Genomic DNA, 19,092 nt, shown 5'->3' on the forward strand with positions numbered 1-19,092 from the left:
AAAAGTTCAAAATGACTTGCAATTCCAGACTGAATGTGGTGACAAAACACAGTAGATCCAATAATGTGTAGTGTGGTGATGTTGGGTCTACTCAAAGGTGGCATGGTGGTGAGGCAGTCTTAACAACACTAATTAAGATATGCTGTTTTACTTCACGTTTTGAGTGAGAACACAAGGTTTTGGTTCATTTCCATGTGCATTTCTCTGATTCCCCTTATCTTTACTGTTCTGAAGGCCTTGATGAAAGTAAGTGCTTTACAGAAGGTGTAAGACTGTTGAGGTATTTTAAGTTGAAATCGATTAAAGGAGAAGAAAACTTAAAAACATCACACTATAGGCTGAAAAGAGCACATTTTTTTCTATCTGATGGTGCCTGCTGCATAATTTTGCAATTTTTCCTCGCCATACACGTAAAGCCTGAAAACCGCAAAGCTGGCATAAATAGTTGAGTCCATGGCGTCCTCCATTTTTAACACCTTACACTTTATGCTGGGGGTGTGTTGCCTCGCAGCCAATGAGAGTCGTTAAAACTGCTGGCTTGTTTGTGTAAACTCGGAACCTACGTCCAACATTCCCGTTTCCCGATGATCAAGCGGAAAATGAACTGCACTGTTCACTACCTTCTGGGAAGAAGAGTTCTACCAGGAATGTACAAACTGCACATTGGCGGTTTCTGACGGCAATTCTCCAGCTAACACAGAAGACTTCAGGACTAGTTCTTAGGCAAAATGGAGTCGCCCACAGCGGATTTTGACGCTGACTTTATTTATAATTTATCAACTTGAAGCACACATTAGAATTTTTTTTATAGCATGCACCTGCGAGGAAATGCATACTCTTTTCAATGGTATTTGACTGGTATTTCAATTTTCTTTTCCTTTAATGCTTTCTAGCATTTCAGCAGACATAGCAGCTTTCAGCGCTGTTCGTTGAAAGCCGTGGGCTGATTCTAGTTCATTCACCCACTCACAACATTGACAGTGACAACAGTGTTGGTGAAATGTTCATTGAGAATTGACCACCAGTCTATCTTGAGCACCATTTAATTCACTTTAGACACCCAGTGTCTTCTCCAGGTTGCTTGATCAATGAGGCCTGCAGCACAGTAGTTGCAATGTTAATTTGCAAGCTCTATAGAGATTTTGCAATCTAAGTCTCGTCGTCATATGACTGAAAAATTGTTGAGTATGTCATAAGACTGTAGGCATACATACAAATCTCAGAAATATCTGGACCCCGCTGGCTCATTCAGCTAACTGAACCTCCCTGAAATCTAGCTCTTGGCTCGTCTGTGACCTTAAAGGGTTGAAGAATCATTTCTAATTGGCTGAAGCGATAGCCCAGGAATCCTATAGCCACTGTCTGCTAATCAGCATTGATTCTGAATCCCTTTAATTTAGGGTGTTCATCACATAACCAGCAGAGGGCAGTGGTTTTTCCTGACTTAACTGGACTTCCATAAACCTGACAGCCTTCATACATTTAGGTCCCCAGGCACCTACATACATGTATGAGTGAAAGAACAATGATTATAGCTTGTGAAACCCATATGAAAGAAACATTTATATGGAAGTACATGTATTGCCTTACATATCCTTACCAGTTGAGTCATCGTAACAAAAGCCACATGAACAATCCTTACATATCCTTACCAGTTGAGTCATGCTTACAATAGCCACATGAACAATCCTTAAATATCTTTACCAGTTGTCATTCTAACAATAGCCACATGAACAATCCTTACATATCCTTACCAGTTGAGTCATTCTAACAATAGCCTTATGAACAATCCTTACATATCCTTACCAGTTGAGTCATTCTAACAATAGCCTTATGAACAATCCTTACAAATCCTTACCAGTTGAGTCATTCTAACAATAGCCTTATGAACAATCCTTACATATCCTTACCAGTTGAGTCATTCTAACAATAGCCTTATGAACAATCCTTACATATCCTTACCAGTTGAGTCATTCTAACAATAGCCACATGAACAATCCTTACATATCCTTACCAGTTGTCATCCTAACAATTGCCACATAAACAATCATGTATGAAAAAAACTGGTCATAAATTTGTCAGACACCATCCTTTGATCTGTATATTTCTTATTTTGCCTTATTCTAGAGTCTTATTCGTCTTGGAGATATGTGTCATGGTTTGTTTGGAAGGTGGAACGGTATGAATTTCCTTTTCTTTGCATCTAAAAACACATTTTTTTTCTCCAGGAAAATGTTTAGGGCAAGTCCTGTTCTTTAATGGTTTGTGTAGATGTATGCCTTGTAATATATGAACAAACCCGATGCAGTTCTGTAGGAGCAATTTATATTTGATTCACAAGGTGTTAACTAAAGAATTTCTGATCTCTACTCGATGGCAGTAAGTTTTACAGGTAGAGGAAACTTGAGTGCCCACCACCCCACCAGTGGCAAGTTCACTTTGCCACGTGATGTACAAACATGTGTATGTCCACCATTTTGGTGGACAACACCAAAGTGCTACTTTGCGCAAATGGCCAATCAGTGACCACTTATTTAGCAGCAATATATAAGCAAGCTTTTTTCTTGCTTTCACAAATTTTGTTACCGGCGCCTGAAGTCGATACAGCAGCTCTGTTCATCCAAATCTCTCCCCATTGCTGTGGTTTATCCATAAAATACCCAAGAGCATCTCGCTACATGTACATCCTGTCAGTACCCATCAGTTAGAGTTTATCGGCTTGTCTCGCATCAAAGGATTTGATAAGGATCAGTAGTAACTATGGCATGAACCAGCAGCCATGGATGGATATTGTTAGAGCTGGGGATGTGAGCTGAAATAAAACGAGGCTATTATATTATACACTACTGGGTCCAATATAGAAAGGGTTTTTGATGTACGAGTCAATGTGTCAATGTAAAATACCGTATTGAATGAGTTGTCAAAGGCTATGTCCAATAAAGGCTTCCAGCCCTGTGGTGCCAACGCCATATTCGGGTAATATAGAAGTGTCGAACGATTATTCTGTTGGGCATAGGTAACATAACTGGGACAGTCTATTATGGATGAACTTGCCAGCACTATCAATATTGGGCCCCATTATGCAATGGGTTCTCCCAGAAGACCACAAGATAATTAGTGAGTTCGTGTGTTCAAATAAAACTCCCACAGTCCCTGCTGCAGTGTTATCAGGAATGCTTTTATGCAAGGGTTTAACAGGTTCCCCCTGAAGACCACAAGACTTAAATAATAGTGAGTTTGTGTTTTTAAATCAAGCTCCAATAGGCCCTGCTGCAGTGTTCTCAAGAATTTTGTCACTAAATGGTTGAGCAAGATGCAGTAGCTTTCTTTACGCTCTACAACTAAACCAGTTGTATCCCTAAACAAAGTACATGTTGTAAGGTCATATGATACATTTACACAGGATAAATCATATTCTCAGAGTGATTTTTCTAGTTTCCTCTGCTTCCATTATTTGTTTTTGGAGGCTTTGGTGGCGAAAGTGGTCACCAGTACACTCTTGTGTAGTCTTACATGAATTGCACATGCTTTTCAACCAGTTAGACATACATGTAGGTCACACCTGGAACAGTTCACCAGCAACTTGCCAAATATTTTTGGTTTAATCCTGAAACTTCCTAAGGTGCTCAAGATTCAAGGGGTGTCTGTGGCTCAGTTGGTTAGCGCGCTAGTGCAGCATTATGACCCAGGAGCCTCTCTCCAATGCGGTCGCTATGAGTTCAAGTCCACCTCATGCTGGCTTCCTCTCCGGTTGTACATGGGAAGGTCTGCCACCAGCCTGCGGGTGGTCGTGGGTTCCCCCGGTTTCCTCCCACCATAATGCTGGCCGCCATCATATAAGTGAAATATTCTTGAGTGAGGCGTAAAAACACCAATCAAATAAATCAAGATACAAATTTGATTTCTTTTGATTTTTGTTAAACAACACAACCAAAGAATTTCTTCTTGAATATGATGGCAGTCAGTTCTGCACCGGGAAGACTATAGTAACCTTGGTTAAGCCATGGTTATGGAAAGTAGACAAGCATAGTGGGACTGCTAAAATGGCCACATCGGCATGGTCAATTTCATATAGCCAACAATTTGAGCCCACAAACAGCTGGACAATACCCACATTTCCTGTCCAAGCACAGGTTTGAACCAGCACTCCACTGAACTTACTATAATTAAACTTTAATGTTAATGTTTTTTTTCATTGCAATTATTATGTTTGGCAAAGTACAAGTAACATTTTGCAAAGTAATTCCGTTGTGCAAATTAATTATGTTGTGCAAATTAATTATGTTTTGCAAAGTAATAAACCTACATTTACTGCACATCTAATCAGCACTAGGAATGTCAGGTTTTACTGGTGTTTTGGGGTATTTTTAAACGTTTAATGGCCTGGATGAGATTTGCTTCCCACTACACTGATTCCCACGGTCAGTGTTAATCTGTCAGTCATCACAGCACTGTCATGATTAACTGAGGACTGGGGACTGAGTCATAACCTGGGATTAAACTCATACCTGTGGGTTTGAATCGGGCTGTCAGTAACCACAGGATATCACTTATACCACACCACACTGTAGTTCAGTGTTTTTGTTTTTTAGGACACATAAATTAAAATTTTTTGTTTTACAGGCAGAATGAATCTTTTCAATGTGGGTCGAGTGCATAAAACTAAAACTGAAAAACAATCTAATGTGTGAGAAATGTGAACTGTCACAGAACTGTTCCTGTTGAAAATATATTTACAGGATCAGAAAGCCTTTAAAAGCAGGAAAATCATAAATAACATTTAAGACTGGGCAGAACAAAAGGATGGATTTTCATTTTCATTCTTATTCCATTCTACAATTTTTTTAGTGTCAGCTTGCCAGAAATCTCTTAAAATCTCTTGTTCTGTTACAAAATGTACAAAAACTACTTTATCTGTAATGGCTAACTTAAGATCTACATGTAAGAAGACATCGCAACTTCTGTGAGCGCATGATGTGTGTTCCTCTGACACAAAATTGAACATAGTTATTGTGGCAGGGCAAACGGTGGAAAAATATCATCATATATCCAAATGATGTTAGGATATTACAGTGAAATATATGAAAAAAGCAGAGAAGAACCTGATGATCCATAAAAGATGTCGGACATTCTTATGATCACTTGAGATCATTTGAAACGTGTTGTGAAATAACTTAATCATATTAGCTGTAACATCAGAAAACAAAAACACAACCACTTCAATTTCATAAATATTTACTGTTACATGGACATACATACATGTATTGACAAAGTAGTAGATGATATACCGTGGAACGATGGACAAAGTGGTTGCTTGTGCAGTTTTTGATCTTACCAGATCCACACCTGTAGCAAAATTTCACGAGAATATTCTAATTAATAAAAGAAAAAAAATGCTTAAAGGAGAAGAAAACATGAAAATGATGCCAAAATCAGATGAAAGAGTGTCAAAATTTATTTTGCCAATATGATATTTAATATTTTTTTGGATTTTTTCAAGAGAAAAGGGTATTTGAAAATAGGACCAAACATTTCTCGTTGATGCATAATAAATTTCTAAATAAGGATGTGATGGTTGTCTAATAAATTTATTTGAATGTAAATTTGTTGTTTATATCGTAACATATGCATTTAACCTAAATTATGATAATATTTATGAACATATTACAAATATAAATATGATCCAAATTGAGATTTAGTACATTTGTTAGCTGAAAAGAACAAATTCTAGTGCAAAAATATTTATTAAACCTGTGTTACATCCTTATTTATGACATTATTAAACAAACACTATAAATACCATAAGGTGGTCCCAAATACCCACCATACAAAAATTATTTTCAAGTGTCCTTTTCTCCTTAAGGAGAAAACGAAAAAAACATACTGGAGACCACATTTAGGATTAACTTTCTGCACTCTTTCATCTGAACCATGTCATTTTTATGTTTTCTCCAGCTTTATAGAACTTCACAGCAAATTGAGTCTCTTCTCCATGAGTACATGAGGATTTCCCATTGTTTCTGCATCAGCAGGATCTGGAAAGAAGAATAAAAAAACAAAACAGAAGGCTCAGTAAAGAAATCAGTGTTAAAGAAGAAATAGTTGCTGCTGGGCCACAGGGCTACCACAAACAGTAAACTGCAGTGAGCCAATGAGTAATGTGGTTGGCAATATTTTATTTCAACAGAGAAATCCTCCAGTGACAAGCTCTGGTTTATTGGTTTCCTGTACTGCTTAGACAGCCTATTCACACAGAACCGATCAGGTAAATGTGGACATTATTTCACACATCACCAACTACTGGCGGGTGCTTAAATCCCAGTTTATCTTCAATATAGCAACATTATACTTCCTTCATATTTGAACAAAACAATATTGGTTGTGACTTGTTTTAATACTTACTGTTGAGAATGTCTTCAAACGTTATCATCTCGTCCAATCCTGTCAGAGTGTTGATCATGATGTCAGAGCTATGAAGGCCGGGTAGCCGCCTCATCTGTAAGGGAAAAGTTAACCTGATCTTAGCGCAAGATTGGATTATGGTTTCAAAAAGGAAAAATAATAAATATTCTGAGGTTTTATGGTATAACGTCTCAGTTCATAGTAAATGGTGGCTAAGTGATAAAATGTGTCCTTCCCAAGGCCAAGGCTGACTAGTTCAGGATTTCTTAGGTTGTCCGGAGAATGACAGAGGTCACCAATCAGCTAAATAAATAAATATGTAAACATACATGTAGGAGTAATTCTGACCTCTCAGTGTTGTATTCAACTGAATTTGCTGCTTGGTCTTTTTAACTTGTTGTTCTTAGCAATTCCATAATGGAAAACAGTTTACAGTCAGTTTTCTTCAGTCTTATACGTGCAGGAAACAGTAAAGACCAAGGCCTGTTGTGACCAAGGCCTGTTGAACAGTGCAGAACAAGGGGAAATTCGTTTTTTTTTAAAATGACTGTGTAGAAGTAGAGCCCGGCGGAAAGCACCGCACCTCCCCAGGTACTGGAGTATGACCTACAATATAATTAGCTAGAGGCCTATTCTCCCACAAGACGTGGCTCAAACAACAGAGCCAACAAAAGCCAAATACAGAACGCATACATAAATGTACAGTACTAAATGAATACTCATACTTGTACATGTACACTGAAAATGCTATTGTTTGCCAAGACAGTGTAAAGTGGTGTGCTCACCAATCCTTTGTACACAGTGACAGATGAAGTGCTTAAGTCAACCAGCGAACTGCTAATCACCCCTCACATCCTGTTCTTTCTATTTTTTGGGGTCACTAGTAAAGTCACATTCTTCAATATGTCACTATATATTTTTGGGATCACTAGTAAAGTCACATTCTTCAATATGTCACTATATATTTTTGGGGTCACTAGTAAAGTCCCATTCTTCAATATGTCACTATATATTTTTTGGGTCACTAGTAAAGTCCCATTCTTCAATATGTCACTATATATTTTCCCCTCAAGGCCAGGAACTACCAATCATTACTTCATTGGCTGTTTTGTTTTACACTATAATGTTAATTTTCAAATATATAATAAACCATGGATAAAAATCAATAGTTACAAGAGATTTAAATAAAATGAGACAACAAGTTCAGGTACCGATGATGAAGAGTACTTTGTGTTCTGCGCAACATTAAGCAAACTTTAATCTATGTCATTATATCAGTATGAGGCATTCAACAGAGGACTTTTTTTTTTCCTGTATAAACTGTGATAACTCTTTTCCTGCTCGATGTACATGTATCACAGGATGTGGTAAGCCAGACATCCCTGACACTAGCTATATACCCCTTGCTCCATGCACATGTAGCAGCTAATGTTAGCATACCATGTGTCCGTTTTTCAACAGTGAATAACTCAAAGACGCATGCACATGTACAGTACCTGTAAGAGCAGGTCTAATTTACATTTAGATTCAAATTCTTACAGGCTGTAGACCTATAGATCAAATCACCCAGGGGTACATGTATTATAGACATCAATATCAAACATGACAAGTGTGAATGTTATCATTGTCAACTTTGTGATTAGTCTTTGAAAAAAAAAAAAACATGAAATTACAGATCCAATTTTACAGAACTGACAAAGACAGGAGTTCTTAAGGCTTCCCTCAGGGTAGATAGGTTGGGTATTCAAGTCCCATTTTAATTCATACACAATAAGCACCTGGTTTTGTATGAACTCTGGTTACTGACCATCTTAACAGCATCTCACAGAGCTGAAGAGTGCATGCTCCAGTGTGTTTCTTTTTGGGATGCAAAATGTAGCTTGTTTATACACTTAGATATGTAGTATACAGAATGTGAACTCGAACTACAGATGCTTCCAGAGTTTGGATGAACTCGATTGCCACTTTAAACTTTAGCCTGAAAGTGCATGTGTACTGACAGACACAAATACATGTAGTTAACCAGTCCACACGTTCTGCTGTGAGGAAGACACCACAGACTTAATTTTGGTATACGTGTTTTATTTTATTTATTTATTTATTTATTTGATTTGTATTTTATGTCGTACTCAAGAATATTTCACTCACACGACAACGGCCAGCATTATGGTGGGTGGAAACCGGGCCATGTATTTTATACTTTTATTCATAAACCTTCCATCTTCATGGAAGGCCATGTGAGATAGAGAACACCAGCTATCATGACGCATACTTCATTCTCAATCTCATATGGCAATATAACAGGCAAAACAAGGCTTTTCACAACACAGCAGAAACAGTGTTTATAGATATACAAACTCACTGTACATACCATGAAGTACAAAACGGTGAATAGCTGGTGAAAAATCATGTGAAGTACCTGAAACTTCACACAATTTTTCAATAATTAAGCACAAAAAGGGTGATTAGTTGGTGAAAAATTCCATGGCATTATAGGTGATTTACAGAAGTTGTGCTTAGTATGCATGCCGAGGTCCATGGAAGACTGCTGTTACAGTATCAATATGATCAGTACATGAGCATCCTAGGAGGTCTATCATCTTGGGACAGCAGCACTCAATCAGTTCACACCAGTAAACCCTTTGAACATTTCTATAAACATTTCCCCAAAGAGATGGCACTGTATGCCAGACAGACAGGATGGAAGGGTGCGGGGAGCTGGCATCCGCGTTACTACACAATAACTGTCTAGTCGCACTTCCTGTGTCAACACTAAAACTACTTCCTGTCAACAGCCTACCAACAGTTTTGAATCCAGATGCAGTTTTACAACATCAGCATTCTGTGTTAATGGGCTTCTGATAATTTGTATCAACATGCTTGTTCGTGCATCAGCAATGTGCCTTGGGCAACAGAATGCCGTGAGGTAGATGATGTAATGTCCTGCTCATTAGTAATCAGCCTTTCAGAATGACACAAATAGCAGGGCAAAGTATTAGAAAAATGCATTTCGGATTGCATGTACATGTACATTAGCTATGCTTAACAAATAACATCATGTCAAACATACATGTAACAGGAAAATTTGCATAATCATAAATTGTGGGTATGCCCCTCAGAATGGTGTGGTTATTTTAAAAGGTCAGAGGTTAGCTGCAATACTTAGTTTATTACTTCAGCAAAGGCAAAATGAGAAAAAAAAGAGATTAAATTTGTAGTCAAAAGAAAATTACAGCACCGGTCCATTCATCAAACAGATGTGAAACTCATAAAGGGGTTTCATTCGATACATCGGATCAGCCCTCGGAGTATTCACTATGACTAAGCAAATTCAGTACATAACAATGAAGTAAATTTAATGAGCACATAAAATACTTGTTATTAAATAATGCAGTAGTAACCCGACTAACAGTCCAGTCAACAGCTACTGTCTGATGTTGCACCAGACATGCACATACTTTACTGGACATAACCACTGGCCCCAAACATGTGTTTAAGAGGCAAGTAAAGGTCATAAAATCTTACTTTAGGTGCTGAAACTTACATTTTTCCATTGGTACTACATAACCTTACCTTCCAAAAAACCTCATAACTGAAAAATTGTTGAGCATGACGTTAAACCCCAATCACTCTCTCACTCACTCCAAAAAAAACTCCAAGCACCTTTCTAAAATCAACAAAACTCCTAGAATGGGGCAGAATAAATTACCAAATAATGGATGAAATGTTAGGTCAAATACAGTACTCTGAGAAGCAAATCAAGAAAGTTAAGATGTCCAAACCTTTGGGAAACATGAACGCATTCTTGATAAAGACAGATGGTTCTTAGTCACCACTTAATTACGTGATTTACCTTCAGTGCTGTCTGCCTCTCCATCTGCAGCTTGAGAGGAGCATGGAGGCCCTGACTATTCCTCAACATGCCCAGGTCCATGTGCTGCTGATTAGCGCGCCACTGTGGGGTAAAAGATACACATAGGCGTGAATACATGCAGCAGTTTCCATATTTTCCTAATACAACAAATGACCCAAAAATAAAGACAAGAAGATCCATTATTCAGAAAATTTATTTTATTTTTTTTATTTGATTGGTGTTCTACGCGATACACAAGAATATTTCACTTATATGACGGCGGCCAGCGTTATAGTGGGTGGAAACCGGGCAGAGCCCGGGGGAAACCCATGACCATCCGCAGGTTGCTGGCAGACCTTCCCACGTACGACCGGAGAGGAAGCCAGCATGAGCTGGACATGAACTCACAGCGACCGCATTGGCGAGAGACTCCTGGGTCATTACGTTGCGCTAGCGTGCTAACCGAGTGAGCCACGGAGGCCCCAGAAAAGGGTTAATGTAACATAATTCAGGAATAGAACTAATGAACCATTTAAGATTACAAATCACAAAATTTAATTATTACTTGACCAACCCTTATCAAGAATCAAGAGTTGTGTCAGGAGTTGAGGATTATGCACTTTGATGGCTCCTCCAAGGGAGATAACTTGTCTACAGGGTCCCTGCCCCACTTACCTGTTGCTCTGAGAACTCTAGAGGATGGGTGTCACTCAAGCGGCTCTTCACGTTTTGAGGACTAAAACAGAGACAGTATTATGCATCATTCGCTTTGTCACACACATGTAAACCACAGTACAAGTATTCATTTAGACTGATCAGACTGAGATGACCTATTCAATGATGCTTCACTTTAATAAAATCTACATGCATTTACATGTAAATATCTATAATGGAAGTCAATTTCATGAATGGGGATAAACCGGAGTGCCTGTTGTAAACCACCTGCATTTGGCAAGTACCTGATGAATTTTCCACATGTTTTCAAGGCTTAACTCGCATAGTACACATGTATGTACAACAATAAGGATTGAAGCATGCGCATTCGACACATTAAAAGTGCTGATGATACAGGCTGGAAAAGTCCATGTTTTAAAACCAAGAGCATACCATGTTACTCTATGTAAACAGTTAAACCTAGATGTAAATGCTATTTTCTGTACAGTCAGTGTTTGTCTCAATTTCTGTGAATCTCTTATCTTCTTACCCATGGAGCATCATGTCTGGGGTTCCATAAGGCCCATGGGGCAGGGATACCACATGGTCTCCAGGGGGCTGAGGCCGTACAGAAGGGTGTCCTAAACTCTGAAATCAAACATCGCCAGTATTAGCACAGATATCCATATATATTATATACTCTATATTTATTTATTTCTTTATTTGTAAATGTCTAAACATTTAGGCAGTGGAGATTTTAAAAAATGAATCCATATTCTGCCCCAAATGTGTATTGGACTGTTTTGAACCTGTACTTGAAAGTCTTGAGATAATTAAAGGCAGGGGTCAGAGTTTTATATTTTGAGTTTTTCAATGTGGTGACCTTGTCAAATACCGATGTCAAATATTATGATTTAAAGGTATGAAATGTATTAGATTCCATTTATATAATTGTAGATGGATAAAATACATCAAATGATCATTTACACATCTCATATTAGGAATATTTGCAGGGCACAAAGTCATTATGATGGTCTTGCTTTAATGTTACATGATGCTTTTATCAATTATGATATTAATTTTATCATTAAAAATGAGGCGCACTGTCACAAAATTGCCCACATTTTAAATGTAAATGATGTGGTCTGGGTAATTGATGTGGTCTTGGAACATCCGTACAATGCCATGGATGTCTGTTCTTTATGATAAAAGAATTGTCGATGTATGATGTTCTGTGAAAATGGAGACAGCTCAGCTGAGCATCCTAAATGCACCACTGAGCACCCAAGACCAATTCCACAAAGCCATTTTTGACTTATGTCAGACTTTGAAATCTGATCTTAAGGCTTATTTTTCAGTTTTATGAAGTAAAATTTTATCCACCTTACCAGTGTTATTGTTAGACACATGTTTCCAAATGTTAACTTTTAGTACCAAAAACTGAGTGTTGTGCAGCACTTTTCAATTTTCATTTAAGTCAGAAATACCTTCTGTGGAATTGACCCCAGATCACTACAGTACAATCAGTAACATTGGTGTATTTAATCAATGGATAATGAACATAATTACAGAGTTGGTCACTGTCTGATCAAAGTCCAGGGAATACATGTCTGTCTGTCGGTCTGTCCTGTTTGACTGCCTGATGCAGAAATAAACCATTACAGACCATAACTAACAAACTCATCATTGTTTGATATCAAAAAATGTGTTCCTGTCATGAGACGTTATTGTGTGTAGGCTACATGCACATGTAATCATTTACTACGTGTACTTTATAATATAAGTACAGTACTATAAGACAGTAGTGTGACGTAAGAATGTTAAAGTTGACCTGTATTATGACATCATTCTGCCGAGCTGGAATTGTAACGTCATAAAACAAATGTTTCTTTTTTGACGTCTGCTGGGCCCAGTTGTTCGAAAGTGTATTAGTTAATACCGGTATTAAGTCATATTTTATATTTAAAATTTTAGCTAAAGTCAACAGCCAGTGCAGTTTCTCCAAAGTCAAAGTGTAACAGCAGCAGTTTTAGTTCTTACTTAATATAATGTTACACAATTATTTTTAGGCCAAGTGCAAAATTGAAGACTTGGTTTAAAGTTAAATCTGGTATTAAGTCTTAAACCTGAACAACCAGGCCGAGGGCTTGTAATAACAAAAGTGATATCTACATTGTAACTGAGCCAGTGAGATATCACTTTTATCAGTGAAGGAAATCCTGACATTTTACCTTCATATAAATAATAAATTATTTTATTCACAGCTGATATATATGTCCATATAATGATTGACCTGCTTCAATCATTTATCGTACACTTACAAGAATGTGCATGAATGCTTGCAGTCTGTTAAACATGAAGGCATCAGAATGGTGTAAATGTGGATGTACATGTAGAACTTGTGGTTGTACACAACTTCCTATTTTTGAACAGATTTGGATATGCAGGGCCTGATCAATGTCAGTTTTGATTGATTGATTTATTTATTTGATTGGTGTTTTATGCCGTACTCAAGAATATTTCACTTATACGATGATGGCCAACATTACGGTGGGAGGAAACCGGGCAGAGCCTGGCAGGGGGGAACTCACGACCATCCGCAGGTTGCTGCCAGACCTTTCCCACATATATCCGGAGAGGAAGCCAGTGTCAGTTCTGAACTCCATGATAAACATGAAGACAGTCACTAGTATAGGTACCGAAACGAGCAGTGATAATAACACATCTTTAATACATCTGAAATACATGTAACTGGTTTATTTAATGTGAAGTTGTTTTTGAAAGGCTTTATGATATAATCTATCTTACAATTTTGTCTTGTCTCCAGCAGGAAAGAAAAACTTCTTGCTCAAATAAACTAAATGTTTTAATATGTCTGTTAAAATGTTGTGCATACTGTATCATAAAATACAGTATGCCGTAAGCATACAGGATACATTAAGCACATGTACAATAAATGCAATAAAAAAATTTCCAATGAAGCTCTGTGCCAGGTACCTGAAAAAACCAAACCAGCAAGAACTGGATTTGAACCTGGGAGCAGCATCGACAGCTCTTGATTGGTTGGAAACTTTCAAAGTGAACAATGTTTTAGCCAACTTATACAGCCAAGGTCATGAAATATTGCCATCTGGTCCTTCTAAATAAATGCTTTAACCATGTCTTTGGCAATCTCACTATGCATGTACTTCAGACAATTTAACATTACAATTTGTCCTCCAACTGCATCAAAATGAAAATTTGAGTAGTTTAAAAGTTGTGGAGCCATGGTTACCCTGCCAGGCTGCCTGGTAACAAATGAGCAAACACTAATGGATGGCTTATAAAGCTGATTACAATCACATGTCCTGATCCAGGGCAGCAGTCTCAAGAGCATAAGCTCAGCAACCCTAACAAGGATTTCAACTCTAACATTCACCCGGCAACAGAATCACAGACAAACACGCCGTGATGTACATGCACCTTTGAATACACAAATCAAACTTTTCGTCTGTTTTAGTGCTCCAAGTTTTGTATGCATCATTGTTGATTGGTTGATGCAAAAGGTACTAATATTAGATAAAGCCAAGACAGCAGGTCTTATACCCACAACATTTGAAATTCTCCCTGTGATTCCCTGTGAATCAACATACATTTTGTATCCCTTCAAAAAGACTTCCACAAACACTTTTCATACCATGGCTCTCACCGCCATCACTTGCCCCAGTTTGTATACGGCAAGAAATTGCAGTACTGTATACCATTTATACACTGACTCCAAGACAGCCTTCAATAGCACACATTTATGAATACATGAAATTATCAGATACTGTTCCAGGATAGAAACCTGAACACTTCCTGTCACTTCAACTTTTAACAGCATATTAAATTTTGAATATTACATGTTCATCTGTCTTTACATTTTTTCAATAAATATTTAGTGCAGTTGGCTTAATTGTTATTCAATAAATGTACATATAAATTAATGTAAATCTGTATTAATAAACTTGAATGCATTAATTCCCTACGTGAAAAATTTAAGTTTAGCTGTTGGCATAAAAAATATCATTTCAAGGTCTTTAAACGGTTCTGAAAGTGTATTTTCACATACCAAACTTTTAGTGAAATACAGTATTAAATTTTGGCATAATTTTATCCAACATATGTAGGTCAACTGATTCTGAGTCTCTTTAGTGAAGGTGCAGTATGTCCGGGTATCAAGTGTAATTGGTCGAGTGTGAATTCCACTTTAGGGGAATAAATATTCAAAGACTTTATGTCCTACCATATGTAGAAAGCATCAGGGTTTCGACAAAACAAGAAGAAAAAAAAAAAATTTGACGAAGGAGAAGAATACTGGTCTACCAGGATATTGCTCATGATTTTATCAAGTCTGAAATCTGGTCACGTTTCTCCAGACAACACAAGTTTAGAATCTGATACTCCCTGTGAAACATTGAAAACTGGCCTTATTTTATCATTCATCTTCATTATAATGACAGCTTTAAGAATGACCCTCTTTTAAAGACACAAATATCCTTTCCTAGCAACATGAATTGCTGAGACCGAGCAATTGAAACAATTTATCTGACATGGTTTCCTGTTTGAGTCATTACGCCAATTTGAATTTTCCCATCTAAATTTAGCTATATACAAGAAAATCTAAAATAATGGTGTAACTCCAATGCTAAATCACCTATGTATGAATCTACGAAAGAAACTTTCTCTTTTAATCCTGTCCTTAGTGTCACTATAACTAGATCATCAGTTACCAGTCAGAAAATTTTACTTTTTTTTGCTGGACTTTCAGCTTCAGTGGTGCAGGTACAGAAAAAAAAAAAACGCAAACAAAAAAATAATTTATATATTTTTGTCACAAGATACAGGAACATATATCCATATTCAACGCTGTGGCAAAATCCGAATGTTCACGTTCATATAAGTTTAAGCTGTCATAGTCCTGTTGATGATGTTATAAGATTATCTGTCCCTGACCCAGCAGTTACATCGACCCTTTACTAATCACACAATGTGTGCATAAGAAAGGTCAGGTTGTGGTCAGATTACCATTCACTAAATGACACCTGTCATCCTGCTGTCATACGACCGGGACAACTTCAGGGTTTCGTATTACTTTATCAACAATAACTATATGTATTATTGATTTTCCAACAGAAATTGGAAAGACAAGCAAATCTCAGTGCAAGTTTCAACATCTTGCTGTGCTGAGGGCCATGGCACTAAATGAAAAGTTTCAGAATTTATTTGTAGTAGACTTTCATTAGCTGAATGTGAAATGCAATGTTTTAAAGTTCACATCACTAAATCATAATTACATCATGAACATTTCATATCTACCCCTCCCTAAACCTAAACGACACCATTGTCTTTTTGTTTGTCTACAGGGACATACTCATTTCTAAACCATACATACACACCATGTAACTGGAAATATGAAAGCAATAATTCAGTTCTATTTATATGTACATTTCAATATATTATTGGGCCAATTCCAAATTTTTGTGTCAACAGGGTAATAAGTTTTGCCTAAATTCAGGTTTTGGAATTTTAAATTTCTGGTTTAATTTCAGCCGATATCTTCCAAATACCATGACTATACTAAACATAAAAATTTTGCACACTACATACATGCAGTGTATGTTTATCTTTGAGATATTAAGACATATTCTTAGGCAAACCTCATAAAACTACATTGGCAAAGCAATCATACAATGTACTGTGAGAAACCAAAAGTTCTGGCATTGTAATTCTGCACAAAACACCTAGTCCAAAAGTTGGTTAAAACATCATTTTCTATCTACAATCACTGTACATAGTGCTTGTAAAAGGAGCTTCAAACAAGTTCACTGACAGGTCGTTGCTGCCATCCCATGATTCCTCTACCCACCAAGTTCACAAGTTCAATTCTTGAATGCATATACATGTATTTCTTTTTTATTTCCACATGTAGTTTTATAAGGTTTCAATTAACAAATGGAAGTAGAACAACAAGCCTCAGACAAATAATAAAATCCACAGACTGAGACTTCTACACCATTCATCTCTGACAATAATAGTTACTTTTACCAACTCTTAGAAGGTTCGCTACCAGCCTTGTAACTAGAAACAGGAAGTAAGTGGTCCTCTGTTAGGTTGAGTGATAAGGGGTTGAGATTTCTCCAACTCAAGAACCATATCCGGCTTTTAATTAATCCAAATACTAATATGAAGTCAAGCAGAATGAAAACAAGGCCCTTCATATAAACACAACAGGTTTGACAGTCACAAACAGTGCTAGACTAAAGAAGTTTTCTCAAAAGCATGAAAGGTGTAACCACTTCAGATTTAGTATCTAAATCTTGTACGCTGTATATTTAATAAGATTTCTATGGATCAGTTTTATCAAATTATGGGTGGAGAAAATCAGAGCACTTGAGTTACAGTAAACCCCTGATCTTTGGCAAGTTACTGACAAGTTTTGCCTCTTGTAACGTGCAGACATGCACAGAAACAAAATATTAGAGGAAGACCTCTCGGCCGCTTACATGTACTGTCATAATAAATCAAAGCGTCAAGTCCAACATTCATTACAGTGACGTACACCGCTCAAAAACCGTGACAGGATGTTCTATGCTGATAAAGGCAAGATAAAGGCCGCATAAAGAGTAAGAACAGTGGAATCCAGAGAAGAAATAACCAAGGCTGGGTTTGACAATGTATCTTTCTTGTCCTAGAGATTGAAAGGCAAGCATCTTTAACCATGGTCATCCCATATCTTCCTGATGGAAAACAGCTTTTTTTTATGGAGAAAAATAAAAAACTTGTGGTCACATTAACTGCTAAAACTTCAACTAAAACTACTGAGGGCCATGGCGTAGACAGCCATTTTGAAATTAAATAACTGAGTTTTGGCATTGAGGTCTTCCAGGAAATTATTATATTTCCATTGTTGTCTGTGTAACTTCAATCTTCTTAGTCCAACAAGTAGGGCTTAATATTGTAAAAGTGTCAGATCAGCAGAATCATAAGAAATTCCATTCAAGGCAGAATTTAAAAGTTAATTTGGTTGGGAAGAGAAGGTAAGCCAAGATTATATTAGCTTATTATTCATTTCTACTATTTTGTTAGTATGCTGTCCAGATTTAATATCTCCCTGAAAACTAGGAAACATTTGTCTGGCACAAAGTCATTGGTACATATGACTGACACACTGTAAGATCCCACTCAAATAGTTATTTGCAGGCTTGTACAGGGAAGTTTGTGTGCCTCTAGCCCATTTGGGTGCATCTAGCCCATCTAGATGGATACAAAGGCATATACTGAAACCTCATGCCTCTTGCTTGAACATATATTATATATAGAGGGCGTTCAGCTAGAGGGCATTCTGGCTAAAAGGTGTTTTGAAAGTAATTCTTTTAAAATTCAGACATCCATCGTAACACTGAGTCCATCCCAGCCCCACAAAAAAATCTCCAAACGATACTGGTAACTTGATGGAACAAATCTCAAGGAGTCCCGTGCTGATGGCACCTAACTTAACTGCACCCAAAATAAAAGTTCTTTTTTATGTTTTTTGGGGTTGAAGAAGAATGAAGTTCTTGCTGACAGCAATGGAAATACAATAGTTTTCTGAAGGATTTTTTAATGCCAAAACTCAGTTATATTTCAAACTCAGAAGTAGATCATGTGACACTCCAACAACGGTGAGGCACTCTGTATCGCTTAAGTTTTAGCAGTCAGGGTGATCTCAACGCAACGAGTTAATTAGTTTTATCGGTGAGGATGGCAAATTAGGAGGATATTATTCGAGACTGCACAGGAAAATAACACAGAAATGAACAGAGGAGGTAAGTTAAGATTACCATGAGTGAAAAGGAGATGAGAGTTTGGAATCCTTGCCATGTTTTTGGAGAGGCAGGTATGGATGTCTGAATTTTAAAAGAATTACAGTCAGAACGCCCTCTAGCCAAAACGCCCTCTACCTAAACGCCTTCTATATATAATACATGTTCAAGCAAGAGGCATGGGGTTTCAATGTATGCCTCTGTATCAATTCTATATATGTTCTGTATATCTATGGCCTATAAATGTTGCTGTATGTTGCGACTGTAAAATACACATCTTTTAAATCATTTCTGTACTTTAAAGTTCGTAAACTGATTGTATGTAAGTATGATTGTTGTTGAAAATGACGATCTCTTGTG

The 19,092-nt window shown here is 37.2% G+C and overlaps 1 protein-coding gene across 1 annotated transcript in view; it reads right to left on the bottom strand.

The window, feature by feature from the left end:
* Positions 1-5,218: 5,218 nt before the first annotated feature.
* Positions 5,219-19,092, bottom strand: part of LOC135472910 (proteasome maturation protein-like) — a 14,950-nt gene continuing 1,076 nt past the window's right edge. Inside the window, exons 2-6 of the mRNA XM_064752639.1 lie at positions 11,460-11,557; positions 10,931-10,991; positions 10,256-10,357; positions 6,403-6,496; positions 5,219-6,035 (exon numbers count right to left, since the gene is read on the bottom strand). Coding sequence (XP_064608709.1) covers positions 5,968-6,035; positions 6,403-6,496; positions 10,256-10,357; positions 10,931-10,991; positions 11,460-11,557 — 423 coding nt within the window. The 3' untranslated portion in view covers positions 5,219-5,967. The remainder of the gene's footprint in view (positions 6,036-6,402; positions 6,497-10,255; positions 10,358-10,930; positions 10,992-11,459; positions 11,558-19,092) is intronic.

The sequence above is a fragment of the Liolophura sinensis genome, chromosome 8 (assembly GCF_032854445.1).
Source record: "Liolophura sinensis isolate JHLJ2023 chromosome 8, CUHK_Ljap_v2, whole genome shotgun sequence".
Taxonomy (NCBI): Eukaryota; Metazoa; Mollusca; class Polyplacophora; order Chitonida; family Chitonidae; genus Liolophura; species Liolophura sinensis.